Genomic DNA, 22088 nt, shown 5'->3' with positions numbered 1-22088 from the left:
AAAAATAGCCATTATCATTTGGGAACAAATGAAGGTAGTACTCCCTCAACAACCAAAATAGTTTAGGCTTATTTACTGTAAATGTCAACCACATTTCTTCACAGAATGCTAAAAATGGATTACCTGGGGGAATCGGAGCGCACTGTAAAACCAGGCTCAGGATCCTCCCAGGCTGTCCGGCCAGGTGACAATATGTGTATACAAAAGGAAGGATCTTAATTTACAGCAATTACACTTTGTCTTGTGGTATGGACTCTCCCCCCTATGTCTGTAACAATTGAGGTCAGAATCTTATAAAAATAAAGCAAAAAAACCAAACCAAACCAAAACAAAAAACAACCCAGCACCTCACAGCATTAGTGTCATCATTTTATTAACAAAAGGAACCCATGGGGTTCAAACCAGAGTACAAAATACAATCTTTATTTTTTTTTTTCCTGTGGGTTAAACTGTTACATTTTTCATAATAAAAATAAAAAAGCTTTCATAGTTAACTTATCAAAAACAAAACCCCTGCCTACTGAGTTTCTTATTGTGCAAAACAAAAACATCAAAATTAAAGTTCCGCCCACGGAAGGATTTTGTGTGCCCGAAGACGCACATTTTCAATGTCACAATGTTTGCATCAAAAAGAAAATTCTAAGGCCACGGTTTCTCTGCAAACTGAACAACAGAATAAACAAGCACTAGCAGCTGCATTTTTATCTTCGTTCCCAAGAACTCCGTTCCAATGTAGACTTCTCTACATTCGGAAAATAATGTCTTGATTATAGAAAGGTATGCAGTTTCAACCTACTGCTTAAGGTCAGATGGGCGGATACCGACTCGATAAGGCGAATCGTCCCTTTCGGCTACTCTGTTAAGTGCTACGACATCAGCTGTGCTTTCATTTTGGGAGCACATTTCATGATTTCTCTAATACAGGTGACAAAACAATCCTAGTGAAGGAGCGTGCGAAGCAGTTGGGAGTCAACTACTTGGCTTTTCCACGTGGGGCCAAACAGCTCGACTTTCTCTTCCTTCATACCTTTCGCTTTGTGTCTTTCACTGTGTTTTGGTATCACTGTGTTTTGGTATCGTGACAAGGCGTGTAAACTACAACTCAGAAGTCAAGAAACGGCTGAAGGTGGCCTTTTTTTTTTGTTTTTTAAAGTAAAAGCAAAATTGTTCCGACAGCACTTCAGTACATGTTACCTGCTTAAAAACACACCAAGAACAAAGCAAAACAAGAACAAAACAAAAAACCCCACAACACACTAAAAACCAAAGCAGGGAATGAACGGGGTGTGACGATTTCGGAACCACCATTATCAGTATAACAGTTGTGTGTTGTGATTTTACACAGTGGCTTACGGTGAGAAAAACCTGCTGCAGGTGCTCACGTGATTACAAAGAGAGGTATGTCCGGAAGGGCGAAAAGTCTGCATCTACCTCATGCTTGTAGAAAAATCCCTGATCGGAGGGCTGACTAACTCTAAATACAAAACTTAACCTTAGAAAAAGAGCTTTTACACTCGTGACTGAACGTAGGCTGACGGAAAGAAAAGAGGACTCGTTCTGGCGAATGAAGTGTGGTGTTCTGCATGGAGGCACCAGGGTTTCTGGGTCGAACCCGTAGGACGTGGAGAAAACCAAAGTACTTGGCTGGTCCAAAATCTCTCCCGCGGGAATCCCTACCTCCCTTCCATGCAGTGTCCGGGGGTGCTCTCGGCTCACGAAACTAACAGATCAAAGGACGAGCAAGTGAGCATGTGACCAGGAAGAAGAGGGGAACAGGGGGACAGGAAGAACACTGCTCAGACTTTCAGCAGCAACACAATCTTGTCGGTCGGAATATCCTGAGGTCAAATGATAATAAAATATTGCACCAAGACAATAAAGAAAAAAAAAATCACAGTTTAAATAGAATTACTAAAGAGTTGGAATAATAACGTACAGCGTGGTGACTGCCGTCAGTAGACTGAAGTCTCTAGGCAGGAATTAAGTTTTTGTTTTTTAAATGGTACCCTCAAAATTTGTACCCTCTTTTGATTCTGCATTTATTTTGAAATACCCTTTGGTATACATCTATTAACTTTCATCTAATGCTAACCTTATAGATTTTTCCCTCGGTCCACCTGCGGATTTAGCGATTGGCGAGATAAGATTGGGACTGCCAATTAGCAGGAACTCCATGGAAGGCTTATCACGCCTGGTGTTTTAAAAGGATTCTGATAACCCCACTAGAGGTAGGTTAAGAGAGGCTTTTGTTGTTTTGGTTTTTTTCTGTGTAGTTATCGAGGTATCCTGAGGATGCAACCTTTTTTTCCCCCCTTTCTTTTTCTCCTATGATCTTAGGTAAATAAGACACGGGAAAAATCAAACACATACCCTAACAGAGTACTTGAAGGGGGTAAAAAGTACAGCCTTCCACAAAATGTATTCTTGAACTGAAATTCATCTTTCCCCTCTGAATGGACATGTCTTGCAAGGAACTCTTTCTTGGTTTCATAATACTGTACAGCTGATTTACAATATGAAACTGTATTCCTTCATTAGGACCTCATAAAAAGATTCTCTCAAGAACTTCAGTTCTATGGGACCTGGGGAGAAATCATGAAGACCCCGACGTGTTGAGGGTCACTTCGTATTTAGAGTGGACCTTTTTCCTATTTATACACACCTCTGTGCTGCTACCTTCTTCAAGATCAAGGCTCCCAACGAGTCCATATTTCCTTAAAGCTTAGGGTAACTTCTCTTCCACCTGGAGAAACCTGTTTAAAGGTACGTTCGTCTAGTGTTTCCACCACCCACATGGATTCTGTTCTCTTGGGTCAAGCGCAGACACCCTTCACTTACTCTCTCACCACCAGGACTTCCATTACGTTCTGTGACTTGTCACATCGTCATTGGATCATTTAAAGGGGACACATGACCCTATCATACATTTGTGCAACGCATTCTTGTCAGCCCACTGGAAAGTTCATGCATCCTTCAATTTCTATCACCTTCAATCTTGATGTTTGTGTATGTCCTTCCCCTAATCTTCTCTCCCTCTTTCCATAAAGGCAGCGGGGGAAGAACCAACATTCTAATTGGATGATGAACACAGTGATTTCTGGAATTTTTTCAGAGAATGAAGGACACAGGCTGGGTCTCTTCTACATCAGCAGGGTGAGGATCAACCTGAAAAAACAGACCAAGGTACTAAGACTACTATCCCAGTACTCTCCAAAGGGTCTTGGTATCTGTTTCTAATTATTGGTGGTTGTAAGCTGAGCTGCTCAAAGCCTATCAGTAATAAGTCCCAGTGGGCCACTTAAATTCTCCGTGTTCTGTGGCCACATAAAACATTTTAAAGGCAATCCACGGTGCGCGATGTGCCTGCTGTAGTTTACAAGGCAACCGTTACAGAATGAGGTGATTGGATCAGGGCTAATCTAACGTCACCGGAGAAATTTTTTAACTATGTATCCCCTGCTCATTAGGAATCAGCAGCAGATACTTACGGAGGATTATTTACAAACAGCAAGGCAGAAGTCTCATCTTCTTTTGCTTTGCTTACCTCTGAATAGAGAGGGGGAGGCTGGAAGCGGAATTGCTGTACGCAGGCAAACATAGGGCAGCATGCTTCTCCCTCACAGTCAGGGGGCTGAGGGTAAGGAGGGACGTGTCGAGAGAATTCTTCCTCGGACACCACGTCTGCATAATTGGGTGGCGCTAAAACAAAAATGGAGTTGGATCTCAGAAGTCCGTGCAAAGTCAATTGCGTTAATCTCCCGAACTCTTACCAAAACCAGAAATGTAGCTAAATGTGAAAACAATGTTTTTTTTTTTTTATCCCCGCTCTAGTAAGCGAGTTTTTGTGCTTATTGCAACAAGACATATTTAATCAATTCTGCTTTTGTGAAATCACTGCGAACACTGATTATGTTCTATTTCGAGAGGTGGATGTTACAGTGCAGGCAAAACAGATCATGTAGACGTGGTTGCAGAAAACACACGCACTCTACGCGTACTTGGACCATTTTGTCATTGTCTTACTCCTAATGAACGGCAGTCGGGAGTAGAAGACTTGATTCCTGGCTCTGCCATCAGCAGCTTTGCATCCTGGATAAGCCAAGCTCTCCACGTCCCTTCCAGGAACACCGTTTTCTAGTTTTTAGTACCCGGAAGAGTCGGGGCCGCTGTTAACAGCAGTAGTAATGGTCATCTGAGCACTTCCTGTCCTGACCCCGCCTGCTCTTACTCTACATGTGAACTTCGCGCTCAAAGCTCCTCAAACCGTCGTACCTTCCGGCTGCTCCGGCAGCGTCAGCGTCAGCCAGCTCATGTCCATGCTGAACCGGCTGGCGGTGCTGGAGTTTCTGCTCCCAAAACCGTTATATGGGATTGTGCCAATCACTAAGGGCAGCTCGAGCATCAGTTTTTTAGCACCAGGAATGTGAATATACACCTAATATGCCAAACACACAAACAAACAAAAACAACAACAGCAAAAAAGAGAGACAGAGAGAAAGGCAAAATATAGGTTAAACCTCATAGTAGATGGACCAGTTTATTTTTTCACACAAACAAATCTCTCTGTTGCCTGCCACCGCTCCCGCATACAACTGTAAATCATCCTGACCAAATGCAACGGACAACAAACCAAATGAACGGCGCAAGAAATAGAGAATGCTCTGTGATGGGGAACCGTAGCCTTAACATCCTTCAGCATAAGGGAGCATGCCCTACACATAGGAATTGTAGAAAATGAAGTAGGTGCTTTCAACATAACCAGCCCCCTGCATGCACCTTAACTCTTTCATGTGACTTAATTAAATGCCTCAGGGGGATAGGTTTGGATTACAGACAAAGGCCAGTCTTCGTCACTCCAGCCTGTCGGAATGCTGGTGTAAAGTGACATTTTGTCAGCCGCTAAATGTACATGCTCGTGGGGACACGGCATCAGTTACTGCTCCGTTCTACATAGTTTTCATGTTAAAAAAGCACTCTGGAACACGGGGGAAGGGAAGCAAAAATAAGATAAAAACATAGAGGGAGACAAACCATAAGAGGCCCTTAAATACAGAGAGCAAACTGAGGGCTGCTGGTGGGGTGCGGGGGGGTGGGTGGGCTAAAGGGGTGACGGGCATGAAGGAGGGCACTTGCTGGGATGAGCCCTGGGTGTCATATGTAGGTGATGAATCGCTAACTTCTACTCCTGAAACCAATACTATACTATGTGTTAATTAACTTGGCTTTAAATTAAAAAGTAAAAAATAAATACACTTTAAAAAATATATATATACAAAAATAAGCTCCCTGCTTACAGCTAAGGAATAGTCTACTCTGATAATGCAGCAATCCAGGATGGACGGAGTAACAGGCGGAATTTTGAGAGTCTTCCCGTGCCACGTGTCGGTGCCCCCAGAGGCGATGTGGTTTCCTCGCACGTTGGCGACCATGTGCCGGACGGTCTTTGTCTTCCCGCTGGCCAAATACGTCTGCGTTTGGAAAATGGCAGCTTTGGGAACGATGAGGCGGGAGGAACAATTCTCTATCTCCGCATAGATTGGAATAGCTTCTCCTGAAAAGGAAACCAAAACACCTTCAGTGACGTTTCGGAAAGCCCTCCCCGCGGTGAACTAGAGCCATTACCAATTAAAGCTGCAATGTCACAAAGTCACTTTCACAAGAGGAGACCTCTGACGGGAGGCTTGTACTGTAAATCCGCGTCAGAGAATTGAGGAATCGCCGCAGCTCACGGCAGGTGCCACTTTATAATTACGGCATTCTTTGCTTGTCTAACGTAGCAATATCAGGTTACCAATTCTAAAGACATGTGAATGGCCAGTATCTATAAAAATTAAGACACACCAAGAAACGGCCCAGGGGTGTATAAAGTACGAAAGATCACTGACGGACTCACTAGTGCCTATCAAATCAAAACCCGGCCAACAGGAGAACAAAGACTTTGTTTTTAAGGAACTAGTGTTCAGGCACACGTAAGACAGTGGATGGAGCAGCAAGTTTTACATCCGCGTTACACGTCCACCATGACACCATCCCGTACCACGTTGGGTTCCAGTCGGCCGAGCCCCGGAGCGGGGGCCAACGCCACTGTACGGAAGCGGACCCTTCACAAACGGTCACGCCGGTGGCAGTCTGACTGTTCAGACTGTTCACGGTCTACATCGCAGCCCCCTGTACTTGGGGGCTTTCACACAACAGTGCTCTTCTGGGCAACACCGCCCTGGACACTCTGCCGAACATCGAGTCAAATGCTGGCATTTTCCCAGGCTTCTAATTTTAGACTTTGTCACTAAAGTGAAAGCACTGAAGTCAAAAATGCCAGGAGTTGGACGGGAATCTACTCATCCACCCAAAAATACTTAAATATCAATTATTTATGTGAAAAACAGAAAACCGTACTATTCACATTTTAAAACAGTATACAGTTCGTAAATTACTAAACACACTATTAAAAATCACTTGCAATTAGCTAATAAAATGAATGACTGTTCCACGTGGACTTTCAAACGTTGTGCTTACCATTACAGTATCCCTTCCTTTCAATTTTGGCACTCAGCGAGACTGGACCAGAAGTGAAAAACCAACAGCCAACCATTTTCTCTTGAGTTTTCAATACAGGGGTCTTGAAAATTGCAAATAATAACATGACTTTAATAAAACTAGCAGAAAATTCACAGAACTTAAAATCGTGTCATTCTTTATTAAATAACTGTGAAGAAAGGTCTTCCGAAAAACAAATCAACACTGTTATCCTCATGTGACAGACTAGGCAAAATACTTTAGTAAAACACAAAGCATAAAAAAAAATTCTCTTTTTAGGAAAACTAAGGTGAATTCTCAGACTCACATTAGGTGACACCATCGTGTTTTACCCTGTAAATCATTATGTTTCTGGAAAATGATTTAACATCCCTTAAAGTAGTAATCAAAAATTGTAGTCATAACTATTAACGTGACAGTGATACTTTTTCTTTCCTTTTTTAATTTTTTAATGTTTTTTTATATTTGAGAGAGGGAGAGACAGTGTGTGAGTGGGGGAGGGGCAGAGAGAGAGAGGGAGACACAGAATCTGAAGCAGGCTCCAGGCTCTGAGCTGTCGGCACAGAGCCTGATGTGGGGCTTGAACCCACCAGCAGCGAGATCATGACCGGGGCCAAAATCACGCTCAACCGACTGAACTTCCCCGGGCGCCCTGATACTTTTTCTTTTAAAAACCTTACGTGTGTATTAGGGAAAAGGAGAAATGGTATAAAAATCAATAATCAGAACATTGTACTTGTTTTGGCATCTAAACTGTAGAACAAGCAAACAGTCTCATTTCCTGAATTCAAAAGTACATTAGTAGGCAGAAATTTCTAGTGCCCTTAACTTAGAATGTTTTGGGTTTTAGCGTAACCGCAGCAAGATAAACCCAATGTCATGGATCCACAGGGTTAGTGAACATACCGCCCTGCTCTCTACTCCACAGCATCGATGGAAATGACTCAAGATTTAAGATGCTCAGTTGGAAAGATGCACAAACCAAAAGCTCATTGTAAAACCCAAAGCTGCAACATTTTTTACTTATAAAAGAATATTAAAGGATTACTAGTTTCTCTTTCTGGCAAAAAAAATAAAATCTCTTTAAATCATTTGCCACCATGGTCCCATGAATAGCTTAGAAGTAGCTAACTTCCCAATTTCAAGTAGTTTTTAAAAATACAAGACAGTATTGTCAATTTGCAAAAAAAAAAAAAAAAAAAAAAAAAAAGTGGTCAGTGGATGGTAAGTTTCAGCTGTAACTAGCTGTGAGCCGGGTCAGCTGGGTGCTGGCTGTTCTAGAATTCTGGCCACAAGGGACCATGCGACCAGGGCATAACTGTTATATTTTCACACTCTAAAAGTGAACAAACCGTAAAGTCTATTCAGTTTTCGTATGAAAACAGAGCAAAACACCTTTTAACTCCTGTTTTTTTCCCTTTAAAAACATTGGCCAGAAAAAGAAACCCCCGATACTAAACATACATGTTTAGAACATCAGTATCATGATGGAAAGTTTAAATTATCCCAGTATTTTCTAGGAAGTAAAAAAAAAAAAAAAAAAAAAAAAAATCATTCATTCATATTTAAATGAAGAACCATTAGGTCCTCATAGCTATCATGAAAGTACAAGGTATAATTTTATATTATTTTGATAATATGGGTTTAGATAAAAGAATCTAGCTCATTAGCTCCCATCTTGCCTATTCTGTTGTTACTTATAGCCTAATCTTTCTTATCAGCCTACAGTATTTCTGGTGATTATTAGAAGTTCAATGCTTTAATGTGGCCAAATCTGTCATAAGGAAATGATAAGTGAAAGGCTCCCCACAGCAGCTGCGTGCACTTACTTAATGTTAGAAAATGGCATGCAAAGTGGAAGGATACATAGCATAATGGCCTGAGCTTCAATAACAGGCTGAGCATGATTAATACTCTTCCATAATTACTGTTCCTCAACCTGCTATTATTGAAGAGTTTAGAATACCACAGCCCTGTGAATGTGGCCGCTCTGGTAAAAGTAACCACTCTCTGTGTGTGCATTATTATTATTAAGCCTTATTAATGCATTTCAAGCCTGTATAACTTTTTGGCAAAAGAAGCCCCGAACAACGGAGACATAATCAATAGTATTAACACACACAATTTGTAATTTGCCCGGCCTAGAATCACACATTTAGAGTGAATGCCCATGGGTTACGAGATTCTATCAGAAAGTGACAGGACAGACGACCACTAAACTGGCTCAATGTACATAGCGCAATTGAAAGCAAGGAGGGAGGGAGGGAAGGGGGAAGAGAAGAAGGAAGGACTTACTAATAATGCTGGTGTGTTGACATCGATGTGACTAATAACCTGAAGTTCCCGCTTCACACTCTGATCAGGTACCTTGGGTCGTTCCAAAACTGCTCTCACGCAGTACTGAATACTTCCGTATTTCCCGCTGAATGAGGTTACTAAAGGTCTGAAACAAGCCAAAGACATTAACTTATAAGTTCATCTTTCAGTTAAACACAACTGGAAAAAACCCTTAAAATGTTGGTTTTGGCTTAAAAAAAACAAAAAAACAAAAAACCAAGAGTGTGAACAAGGTAAGTCTATCCTGGGGCAATGCAAGATAAACGGGTGTAACGGAGCGTCAGCAGGTACGTGGTACCCACACATCTGGCAGGGCATGCTGCGGAGAAAGAAAATCATGAAAATAATAGTTTCACTTACTCAGATGGAAGCTGAAAGCTAAATGGAAATTCATGTTTTCCAGGCTGTAATAAGAGGATGCCTTCACCTAAAAAAGAAAATACATTTTAACTAAGGTTAGTATTAGACCAAGAATTTTCACAACCTAAATCATACTTTTTTTAACGGAGGTTTTCCTGGCTATAACATCCAGTGTACTCCATAAAGTACAGTACGCTGAGATTTAGAGAATTAAAATCTGAATCAGCCTACTAATTTTAATCAATTTCAAACCACACACACACACACACACACACAAACACATATCTTCTATCTTCAAAGAGACCAATCACACAAGTAATTACCATAAAGTGTCGGAGCCTAGAGTTCCCAAATACATACATAGGTGAACACGAGTGCATGTATGTACATGTATACATATACATAAACATTTGCTCACCCTACTCATAGACTAGCACAAGTATACTAACATAATATTACTAACACACATCAATACTAGTATGGTAGCATATGGTACACTATTATGCTAACATGAGATAACAGTATTCAATTGCATTTAAAACTGATTTAACAAAAAATACATCTATTTATTTTGGGTATGGCATAAAAATCAGATTCTGTATTCCTTGGACAAAAACGGAAAAAGGGGGTGAAGAATTTCCTTGGAGAATTACGAATATCGAGTATACGAAAGAGCCAAACCAACAGGACAACTTATTAGGTAAGAGTCCTGCATTTGCACGTAAGCTCTACTGATTAATAGGTGGCTAGTTCAAGTTCAGCGGGGTGGGCCAAGCACAAGCATGCCTCCTTTCTCCTGCTCTGGGTCCGGGTTGGCCAGCTCCACTGCATCGCACACAGAGGCTTATCCCTGCTTGTCAGAAGGCCAAGACACAGGGTGGATGGACCCTGCAAGGCCAGAGGTGTTGCTGGAGCTCCGATGAACACACAATCTGCATCACTCAGATCCAAAGCCAACTCCGGGGCTGCCATGTGGTTAGATAGCTCTGCAGAGATCCTTATAAACCTTCCCCGCCTTTTCTGTTCATCTGTTCAAATTTAGGACTAAATTCCCTCATCAAGGGTGGCCTGATTAAGACCAAGAAAGGGCAGGGCAGATGAGAACTCTGAGATTTGCCTGTCAGTTGATACTAAAAACAGAGATTTCTACTGCATCCATTAAAAAAAAAAAAATTAAAGGGCTAGTGAAATGGGATTTTTTTTCCACTTAATTACTAGAAACAATTCAGTTAACATTTCAACCTTGTCTTTTTAGAAAACAGGAATGCATTATTGGCCCATTTAGTCTTCCAAATGTCCCCAGTGTTCAGTGTGTAATATATGAGGGGCAGAATAAGTATAGTATCTTCCACGGAAAGTCATTCAAATAGAAATACGACACAGAGTGGGTGACTTGGGAGGCAAAGTGAGCAAGTGACAGGAACATGAGGCTATGTTAAAACAACAGTGACTGAGATAGTCCCCAAGGCTCACGTGTGCTCAGAGACACCCTAGAAGCCTCAGCTGTGTCTCCAGCACTGGACGCTAGGGAAGCCTCTCCCAATTTACTGCCATCAAAGTAAAAGGCTCAAGGCAATCCCAGTGCTCCTGACGGGGTAGACTACAGTTCAAATGTATCATCATTAGATTACTGGATATGACAATTCAAGTACTTTACAATGTTCAGAAATGGAGATTTCATTTGAGGTCAAAATTTATAATGCTTAGATGTCAGGCACTGTGGACGCAAAGATGAGTGATGGCAATTGTCAAACAGACCAGGGGAGGGAAGGAGGCCACAGACACACACACCCAAGTAATGACCACAGAGTGCCTGAACCTGGAAAGGGGATGATGCCTGTCCCGGACCTGAGGGTTGCTGGCACGGAGATGAGCAGGGCAGGGTTTTAGACGAAGGGAACAGCATGAGGCTGAGCACAATGGGCACATGTGGAGAACAGAGTTACCCAGGATATTGAGAGGTTAAGAGATAAAGTTCTCTCATCATAGACAAAACAAATCCACACAGGATGCATGTAACATTTAAAATGAAGATTTTCAATCACCTCCATGAATAAATAGGAACAAAAATTGAGAAGGTTGAGAAATATAGGTTATAGTTTTTGGAATCAAATCTTAGTTTTCTTCCTCTTATTCATTATTATTTTTTATTAAAAAGGTTCACAAGCTGAATCATGTGCCCATTTATGCTTCTGTTGTCTTGGCTCATTACGTGTGCCTCATACAGTGAAGGCTACAATTTCACAGAGAGGTGTTCCATTCACTAATGGTCTTATAGCCCAACCAACCTCCTAATTCAGGGCACCCAGGAGCCATGGGAGCTATAATATCATTACAGGGACTTGGGTTCAGGAAGGACGAGGGACTCCCACAAGGACAGACTGCTGGTTGGTGACCAACTGAAACCAACTCTCTGGTCTGTCTTGTCTTTCTACCACAATTCCTCAATTAAAAAAAAAAAAAAATGAAGAGTATCAATCACAATGGCAGCAAGCTGTTAGATTAGATTTAACAATGCCAAACAGTTATCTGGGGATATTTCCTGAAAATAGATCTCATAGGCACATTTCCCCCAAATCTAGATTTCTAAAAAATCTCTTCAGGTGATTGGAATTCACCTAGGTCTTGGAATTAAATGACCCTGAGAATCTATGACCCTGTAAAGTTGCTAACCTCTTCCAAGCTACAGATGTTATTGTTATTTTTTCTCAATGAGATCATCTTAAAAAGACTATGATTTTTAGGGGTTCCTGCCTGGCTCAGTTGGTGGGGCAACTGACACTTGATCTCAGAGTCCTGAGTTCAAGCCCATGTTGGGCATGGAGCCTACTAAAAAAAATTCAACAAAACAGATTATGATTTTTATTTTTAAGTATTTATTTCTTTTTGAGAGAGAGAGAGAGAGAAAGAGAGAGAAAATGGGTGGGGGAGAGACAGAGACAGGGGAACAGAGGATCTGAAGTGGGCCCTGTGCTGACAGCAGCGAACCTGATGTGGGGCTCGAACTCAGGAACTGTGATATCATGACCTGAGAAGAAGTCGGTTGCTTAATTGACTGAGCCACCCAGGCACCCAACAGATTATGATTTTTAAATGAAACATAATCTTTGCAAATATTTGTTATGATGAAAGAAGCAAAAAAAAAAATGTTCAGGTTGTCTAGACTTAGCCGTTCTATTCCACCAGAATGAAAAAGCAAGATCTAACTCATGAATCAAAACACTATTAGCCCAGGTTTTACCAAAGCAATTCTTATTGCTAATTCCAGGTCCAACTGCTATTAATGTTGTAAATATTTACTCAGTAGTTATGGGCACAAAGATATAGTGTCCAAAGTCCTGGACAAAAACCACTTCTCTCTTCATGACCCTTGACGCCAGTCAGCCATCTTGAAAATCTGCCCTGTCTCTGACCATTGGGGGAAGCGTGCGTGGGCAGATCTCGGAAACCATACCCACGAAAGGGTCACCCAACACAATGCACTTGTGAATCCAAAAGAAGGCTTTGGTTCCAGATATGTTTTTTCCTTGCTACAATATTTGGGATCACTGGATTCTCACATACTTTGAGGATTTAACTGGGAACAGTCTACTTCTCCATAGCAAGACAAGGCAAAACTGCACCTACTATTCGTTTTGTAGAAGACACAGCAAGGGGCAAAGCAGTGATATACTGCATTTGACTCTTTAAGGGAGGGGAGTTTATACCATTATCTCATTTTATATATAAAAGCTGAAGCTGAGAAGGCAGAAGAGTGAAATGGTGTAAAGAAGCTTCCACCAACTGCGTGAAGACCAAGATTCCCTGTTCCTAGTATTTTCATGATTAAGAAAAGCAACTTTTGCATATTTATTATAATTACAAAAAATCTTAACATTTACATATAATATAAAGATTAAGGAAACCTATATAATGGGTTACCACTTCTGGAAAAACCTACACTATTAACTGGACTCCACAAGACTGGACAAGAAAGGTAATTCTTCCTCCAGAAACTCTTACCATGCCCAGATCCCACTGTCTCCAAAGGCCTAAGGGGGTTGGGGGTGGGGGGGTGTGGAAAGGGATGTTGCAATGGAAACAAAAAGAAGCAAAGAATAAAAGACAAAGAATATAAGGCAGAGGCAGAACTCTTAAGTTACCCTGCTTCCAGAAGAGGGAAGCCAAGTAAGATGCTCATGAAACACTTCCTTTGAATTCCTACCTACCGCTCATGAACTACTTCCCCTCTTCCCAGGACTAAGGTTTTGCTAATTCATCATGAACCAGATACGAGCGTCTACGTCCAGAATGGGAACGGGAGGCCCATAAACCAGTGGGCACCACAGCATGGCCCCTCAAAGACGGATTCCACCCTCCATTCCTCAGGCCAGAAGGGACAGGACCTAGATCCCCAGAACCTAGATTTCTGTCTGCTCATCACAGGTTCCCATAGCAACGGTTCACTCCGGGGACCGTCCTGGACGGTCCCGGGACGCCGGGCGCGGTGAGGCCCGGGGGCGAGGAGCCAGCTAGAGGTGCGCACCCACCACGCGAGATCGCCCCGGTGCTTTGAACTGGGGGGCACGGGCATTGTTACCCGCCCGTCACCGGCGAGCAAACTGAGACTCCGGCCACCGGGTGGGCGGACCCCAGCCGCGGATCCCGCCCCCGCCCCCCCGGCTGGTGGGCTTCCGCCGGCGCGCGCCCTCCCGGTTCCTGGCAGCCCCTCTGAGGAGGCTCCCGCGGCCCGGCGGGGACTTCGGGGTCGTCGCCCTCGCTCACCGGCCGGGGGCTCGCGCAGGCTCAGGCGCACGTTCAGGTACTCCACCTCCGACGCGGCGGCGGGGGCGGCGGCGCCGGGGCTCGGGCCCCAGGCGGCGGTGGCTCGGCCGTGGGCCTCCAGGCGCAGCGCCCGCAGGGCCACCGGCTCGGCCGCCTCCAGCAGCACGTGTCCCGCCACCGTCTCGCCGCTCGAGTAGCAGCCCTTGCGCTCATCCTCGAACACCAGACCGAGGCTCTTCACGCGGCCCTCGGAGCCCACGGCCGCCGCGGACCCTGCCTCGCCGCCCATCCCGCCGGGCGATGCGGCCGCGCCGGGGAGGTCGGCAGCTGTCCGGAGCCGGCGTGGCGAGCAGAGCGGCGCCGCTGTCACGGGCGCCCGCGGCACGCCGAGGGCCCCGCAGCCGCTGTGCGGTGCCCGGTGGAGCCCTAGCGCGCCGTGGGGCCTATCGCTTTAACAAACCCAGGTGGGACTGGTAAGGGGCCGGGACAGCCCACCCCCGGCGCGCGCCCATAGGCCGGCTGTGAGCCCCGCCTGGTGCGGATTGGTTGTAAATGGCCACCGAGTCATATCATAGGCTCTCCCACGCACCGGATGGCGCAGGTAGGCAGTGCGTGATCAAGCAGTGGTGACCAATCGGAATACGCAGGCGTACACGTGCACAGGCCGCTTATTGGCTGGAGCAAGGCACAGTCCTGGGGCAGTGACCAATAGTAAGGCGGTGCGCCCATGTGGACAGATAGTGGGAAACAATATTTGTTAGGGAGGGGGCGGAACCGGGAATCTCCGGCTCGCAGAGAGTCAGTCGTTCCCATGGTTACGAACGGGGGCGGGGTTTCTGGCTGCAAGGGGGAGTGTTTGCAGAAGTCGCAGGGTTCGCTGTGGAATATGAAGTTGCGGCTCCAACTGGCGTGTATTTATGATTTAATCTGGATTTAATACTCGTGGGGGAAAGACATGCCCTGGAAAATGGAACTCAGCAATAATTCTCTTGTGAGCTTTGGAGGGAGGGGCTGCCTGGAAATTTAATGGCTAACTTGGCAACCACTAACCTCCAGGTTTTGGAGCCCCGCCTCTCCCGGGTTTCGGAATTCCCAGCCCGAGAAAGAGCCTGTAAACTGGAAGAATGCGGGCTGTAGAAAGAAGGGTGTAGTTCTCAACCTGGTACAACCCCTAAGGAGTTCTGGGCTCACGACCTTTCTAAGCAGGGAATAGCCAGAACACTGATTCTTCCTGCTATAAGTAAGATCATGAATCAGGTTGTTTCTAAATAATATATACTACCCAAGTTTCTGCTCCACCCGAAAGGATTTCCTGACCTCCGTGTCACAGTCCAGAAAATTTCTAGTTGTTTTGATGACTTGTTCTCCACACCTACGGCTCCTTTCGCCTGTCCTCGTTTCAGTTTGTCCTTTAATACTCCATTCCTTCTCTAGTCTCAATTTTGTTTTACCATCTAGCTTAGCTGACACTATCTGGCCATTTTCTAACCCTTGTAAGTTCTTCTCTTACTAAATTTCCAAGTTTGTGAGCTGTTATCACAGATTGATTTTGTACTGAGATTTAAAACCTTTCCTGAAGTAGCACTTCCTTCCTCCCTCACTCCCTCCCTTCCTCTGTTTCTCTTTCTCTTTCTCCTTCTCTTTCTTTTTCTCTTTCTTTCTTTTTTCTCTCTCCCTTTTCTTCTCTTCTCTTTTCTTTCTTCCCTCCTTCCCTCCCTTTTTAACTTCCTTCTTTCCTTTCTTCCAAAAGAAAGGTTGCTTTACTGCTTTCTTTGAGTTTGAATTGTAATGTGGAACTTTACTAAGGCTTTGCAATTTCAAAGTGTCTTTATCACTTCTCAAAGAAAGCAGGAAAGAACACAAATCTCTGTATAAGGTTCTGAAATAGCTGTTATTTTCTGATCGTTTTATCTAGAATAATCCTCAACATGCATTTATTTGGCCGCTTTTCTTTATAACACAACCTGACCTTATATACTTATTTGCATATTGTTTATCACCCCTGTTTGAAGCACAGAACTTGTTCTCCTCATTGTTGTACCTCTAGCACCTAACAGAGTTTAGGACACAGTCAGCACTCAATAAATGTTTGTTGACTTGATTGAATGAATGAATCCTAACTCATACAGTATTTTTTGGCTCTGCAATAAATGTATAGTACTCTGCCTCTTACTCTAGTCTTCTTCGTCCTCTCTAGGCAGAGAGGCCATCTCTCTCCCTTCCAAAATAAGTGGCTGAGAAAGGGGGAAAGAATAGGGCCCTAACAGTTCTCAAAAGGCAGAAGTTCACGTATGGCATTCTGTGCTGAAAAAGATCAGGCTCCCTTTGCTCATTTGTCAGTTAATAATACTTTGAGTACAGGTAGCAGAATGCATGGCCAAACATTGGCTTAAACAATAAGTATATTTCTTGTGTACTTGACCAGAATTCCAGTAGCAGGAGCTCTCAAGGTTGGTTCATCAGACCCCTCTTCTCTTTCTCCACTGCCATATTCAGCTCCCTTCCTGGTGGCAGTGGTTACCACAGCTCTAAGTATCCCAAGACAGAATTTCAAAAGTAAAGTGAGGGAGTCCACACTGGAGACTCCCTCTCTCTCTCCACACTCTCTCTCTTCTCTTGGAAAAAAAAAAAATCTATTTCCTAGATGCCCCAATAGACCTTCTTACATGTTGGCGAAAACTGACTCATCAACTCACAAAAGGAAATGAGATTTTTACAATTCACTCAGACCAGTGATTTTTCTCTGGGGTTAAACAGAATCAGAGCTCTGTTAGCAAATGGCTGTTGAGTGGGCGATCAGAGCCATTTGACTGGCTTCAGTGGGCCTGGCCATGTTTGTGGTAGAGTAGAGCCACCTCAGCCAAACCTTAAAAAAGGAAGTTATTAAAACAAGAAATATCCTACAACTAGGCAGATGGTAATGTATTTGGTGACCCACCTCATTCACAGATAAAATTCCATTTTTGTTGCGCATACGTTGTTAAGACTATTCAAGTTCGGCTAACATTAATATAGCAGCATATAGCATATTAAAAAGTAAAAAAATCCAATCTGATAGTCTCTGTCATTTAATTTATGTGTTTAGACCATTTACATGCAATGTAATCTTTGATATTATTGGTTTTAGGTGTATCATCTTATTATTTGCTTGATTTGTGCCTCTCTTGTGTGCATGTATGTTTCTCTGTTCCTGCTTTCCTGCTTTCTTTTTAATTATTTGAATGTCTTTTAGTAATCCATTTAAATTTATCTATCAATTTTCAGACTCTAACTCTTTGTAATATTTTTTAAGCAGTTTCTCTAGGGATTACCATGCCCCTTTATGTCATAGTTGGCATTTATGTTACATCCACATATACTGATAACTCTACTAGACAATGTTTACATTTTTGCTTCAGATAGTTATACATATTTTAAACAATGCAAGACAAAAATAGTCTATTACAATTACCCAAATAGTTATCATTTCTGTTGCTCTTTCTTTCTTTCTTTCTTTTTTAATGTTTACTTATTTTTGAGAGAGAGGGAGTCAGAGCATGGGCTGGGGAGGTATGAGAGAAAGAAGAAGACACAGAATCCAAAGCAGGCTCCAGGCTCTGAGCTGTCAAGGCAGAGCCCGACATGGGGCTTGAATCCACAAACTGTGAGATCGTGACCTGAACTGAAGCCGGAAACTCAACCAGCTGAGCCACCTAGGCTCCCCTGTAGCACTTTCTTTATTCTGAAGTTCTAAACTCTCTAGGAACATCCTATGTTGAAGAATTTTCTTTAACATTTGTTTTAGAGAAGGCCTGTTAGGAATGAGTTCTTTTAGTTTTCCTTCTTCTGAGAATGTTTTCATTATGACATTATTACTGAAAGACGTGCGTGCTGCATATTGAATCCTGAGTTGGAAGTTCTTTTCTTTTCACATTTTACAGATGTTATTCCATTGTCTTCTGAGAACTTTGGTTTCTAATGAGAAACCAAGCAGTCATGGAGTTGTTTTTCCTATATATATATAATGGGTTATTTTTTCTGTCTGCTTTCAATATTTTTCTTTATCTTTTCTTTTCATAAATTGGATGAGTTGGTTTCCTTTGAGTTGATTTTGTGTGGAGTTCTTACAGCTGTATATTCATGTCTTGAACCAAATTTATGTTTTCTGCCATTATGTCTTCAGATTTTTTTTCTGTACCAATCTCTTTGTCCCTTTCTTTTGGGACTTAAATATCATGAATACTAGATATTTCTGATACTGTCCCATGAGACCTTGAGACTCTGAGTTTTTCACTTTCTTTTCCTTCTCTGTTGGAGAAATGGGGTAAATTCTGTTGATCTGTTTGGAAGTTCACTGACTCTTTTCTTTGTCACCTTCATTGTGTTTTTGATATCATCCAATGAATTTTTTATTTCAGATATCATATTTTTCAGTTCTAAAATATTCATTAAAAATAGTTCCTGTTTCTATGTAAAGATTATCTTTCCATTCGTAATGAGTGTCTACCTTTATCTCTTTGAGTATGACTATAATAGTTGTTTAAAGGTCTTTGAAAAAAAAATTGGTACCTGGGTAATCTTGAGCTTGACATCTGATTGTCTACTTCCTTGAGAATCAGTCACACTTTCCAGTTTTCTGTATGTTTAGGAACTTTAGATTATATCTTAGACATTTTGAATATTACATTATGTTATTTAAAAAAAAAAATTTAACATTTGTTTATTTATTTATTTTCGAGAGGCAGAGAGAGACAGAGCACAAACAGGGGAGGGGCAGAGAGAGAGGGAGACACAGAATCTAAAGCAGGCTCCAGGTTCTGAGCTGTCAGCACAGAACCCAACACAGGGCTTGAACCCATGAACCATGAGATCATGACCTGAGCCAAAGTTGAACGCTCAACTGACTGAGCCACCCAGGCGCCCCGAAAAGTGATTATTTTAATAAGAGGAAAGAACAGATGTTCACCATGCCCCGTTTGGGGTCCCTACCATCACAGTATGCTCGCTGTTGACACAGAGGTGCCCCTCTCTGGGTTAGCTGTACCTTCCTGGAAATGGGTAGCACTGTATCTGGAGCACCTTATCTATCCCCAGGCCTAAAGTGATGTTCCAACTTCTTCCAAAACTGATTTGTGGCAGCTGCCGACGAAATAACTGAAATGAGCTGGTTTTTTTTTTTTTTCTTTTTTTTAACTTGAAGGAAAGTTTGAAGGGAGAAAACGTATGTGAGAAAAGAGAACTGAGGACGGGAAACAAGAGAAAACAAAATACAACCAAAAAAAAGAAATACTGGGGCAAAATTTGCTTGACGCTCCCATTTGATGGAGAGGCAGGACTCTTTTGCTAAAGATACCTTATTCTGAATAGCAGAAAGGTCTGCCTTCTTCCTGCATGGCTCACACATGCATAATGCAGGTGAATTGTGACAGCAACAGAAGAAGCACGTCAAGGAAGTGTTTCCTGAGACTGCACTGATAGATTACGGTTCCATTACTGAAACCGAACAGGCAAACATGAGAACAAGACACACAAGATAAGTAACAATTAAGGATCTTAAATAAATATGATGAGATCCGTATTGAACGCCGAGTCAGTGGGAAGAGCTGGTCTGTGACCAAACATCATCTGTTCTACATAATTGCCCTTTACATTCTGTTGCCCCACAAGCGTCTGCCCTGATGGATATTGCCACTTGGTAACTGACTAGGATGGATTCCACAAAACACCTTCTTGCAACTATTTGGGGGCTCATGAGGAATTCTAATTGGATTAAATAATAAAATCAATCATAAAGCTTTCCTATAGTGTAAATCTTTCGTAAAGCTTTCCTATAGTGTAAATTATAAAAAGTTTAAAAAATCACTTTATGAGTCAAGTCTGTTTCCCAGTGGATTCACGCAGAGAGCATGTGAGGGTAGGAGCGCCCCGTGCTCCTGTTTTGGTCCCATTCAGACCCTTCTTCTCTGGTCTGAAGCCCTTCCCACCAGTTCCCAGCTTAGCATTTACATCTGCAAGCCTATGTAGCATGTATATAGCTCTATATGTTTGTTCTCCACACGTATGCACAAATGCGTAAAATCACACTGTAGTCATGGGCTCTGCTCCTGGGTTTTCTTCACTTCAGCATATGCTGAAGCCTGTTTTATCGGGACATAAAGGTCTGCCTCGTAGGTTTTATGAATAACAGAGGATTTCATGGTGCGACTACACCATTGTTTGTATCATCACAGCTCACTAATAGGCATTTGTGTTCCTTCAGATTCGGAGCTGTTAGTAATAGTTTTACACACACCCTTCTGTAAGCCTCTGCACAATTATTTCCCCTAGAAAGAAACCCTACAGTGTGATTGCTGGGTCAAAGGATATGTCACTCATTAGATACTGCCAAATTGCCCTCCAAAAAGATTATACCCTCATCATCCGTGTGTGGGATCACTTTCATCTTGCCAACGTTGGATAAAACCAGCCTAAAATGTTTGCCTATCAGTTGGGTGGAAAGTAATATTTCATTGGGGTTTAAATGTACCTTTATATGAATATGAGTGAGATTGAACATATTTTCATAGGGCATGCTATTGTATAAAACGGCAGTTCATCTTTCTTGCTCTTTTGAAGGTCCTCCCTTTACCAGGATTATGAAGAATTCACCTATATTTTCTCCTTTTGTTACATTTTTTTTTTTTTACCTTAAGCTCTTTACCTTTGAGTATCTTGTGGAGAAAAGTAATCATTTTTTCCCTCAAAGAGATAGCTAATTCCTCCAGTATAATGTATTGTTATTTTTTTCCTTTTTCTACTATATGGAATATTCATTTTTATCACATAGTGAATTGGCATAACTTTATCAGCCTTTTTTAAAAAAATTATTCTCCTTTGTATTGCCCTGTTGTCTGTTCATACTCCTAAACATTTTTGTTTATTTCAGGTTTTTCTATAGTAAGTTTTGATAACTAGCAAGTGGGGCAAATATCACCTCATTTCTGTCCTTTACACATTATATTTTAGCTTAAAACACTTTTTTTAGGTTCGTTTATTTTGAGAGAGAGAGAGAAAGAGCATGCATGTGTGAATGGGGGTGGGGGGCAGAGAGAGAGGAGAGAGAGAATTACAAGCAGGCTCTGCATGCTGTCATGCAAAGCCCCGTGTGGGGCTCGAATCCACAAACTGAGATCATGACCTGAGCTGAAATCAAGAGTCGGATGCTTAACTGACTGAGCCACCCAGTCGCCCTATTTTGGCTATTTTGTACACATTTTATCTTCCTGGAGAAATCTTAGGACTAACTTGTCAGGTTTTCGTCAAAAAACTTGGACATTTGATTGGAATAACATTGGGAAAAGATTTAATTTATCAGTTAAGTTCTAAAGGATTAGCATTTATAAATATTGAGTTTTCACATGCAAGCGCTTATGTGTTCTTCAATAAAATTGTATCTCTTTCTTCCTCTGGTCTCTCCTATTTCTGGTGAGGTTGATTTTTATGTATTTTCCCTGCTATTTTGACATAAATGGGATTTTTTTTTTCCTCCTGGACATTTTCAGATCGGTTCCTGCTAGTGTATAGGAAGGCTGTATCTATCTTCTCCTGGACCTCAGCGCTCAGCGGGCTGTCTCCATCTGTTAGATTACAGAGCTTATGAAGCCTTCCAAGGTTTTTTCAAAGGTCAGGTTGGTCACAGGAAAATAGGGTAAATAAGGCGTAATGGTATAAAAATGATAAATTCTTTCACATATTCCAGGTGTCAATTTCCCTGTGTCGTTCGGACCACGTGGGTTTCCAAGGGGAACACAGTATCGGGTGAGGCAGGGAAACCTTCCAGCTTCCCACGTCACATGTCAGGATAGTGGGCCCCTTGACCTTTGGCATTGGCTCCACGGCCCCACAAGAAGTGGGGCTTCTTGTGTGCTGGACATTCGGAGGCATGTGGAGAGCCGATCTCTGCCTCGTGTGAAGGCCACAGGGGCAGAAAAAAGACTAGGGGCTTTTGTTCTTAGGTTCAAACCATACTACCAGCATTTGCTCTATAAAATTGAGGAAGGGACTCCGTTCTCTGGGCTTCAGATGTTAATGCCTTCCTTGCTGTACGTCTCTCGTGTTAAACGGACCATTCT

The 22088-nt window shown here is 42.6% G+C and overlaps 1 protein-coding gene across 1 annotated transcript; it reads right to left on the bottom strand.

Moving 5' to 3' along the window:
* Positions 1–356: 356 nt before the first annotated feature.
* Positions 357–16624, bottom strand: ARRDC4 (arrestin domain containing 4). The gene is made up of 8 exons (XM_045448752.1): positions 13999–16624; positions 9235–9301; positions 8833–8980; positions 6517–6619; positions 5295–5551; positions 4273–4435; positions 3545–3699; positions 357–3165 (listed from the first exon to the last, which is right to left on the bottom strand). The coding sequence occupies exons 1-8, from the start codon at positions 14285–14287 to the stop codon at positions 3109–3111; spliced, it is 1239 nt and encodes a 412-aa protein (XP_045304708.1). The 5' UTR covers positions 14288–16624; the 3' UTR covers positions 357–3108.
* Between the last annotated feature and the right edge of the window lie 5464 nt (positions 16625–22088).

Source organism: Leopardus geoffroyi, chromosome B3 (assembly GCF_018350155.1).
Source record: "Leopardus geoffroyi isolate Oge1 chromosome B3, O.geoffroyi_Oge1_pat1.0, whole genome shotgun sequence".
Lineage (NCBI taxonomy): Eukaryota > Metazoa > Chordata > Mammalia > Carnivora > Felidae > Leopardus > Leopardus geoffroyi.
Note: the sequence above shows the minus strand (reverse complement) of the source record. Positions and strands in the feature narration are given on the sequence as shown.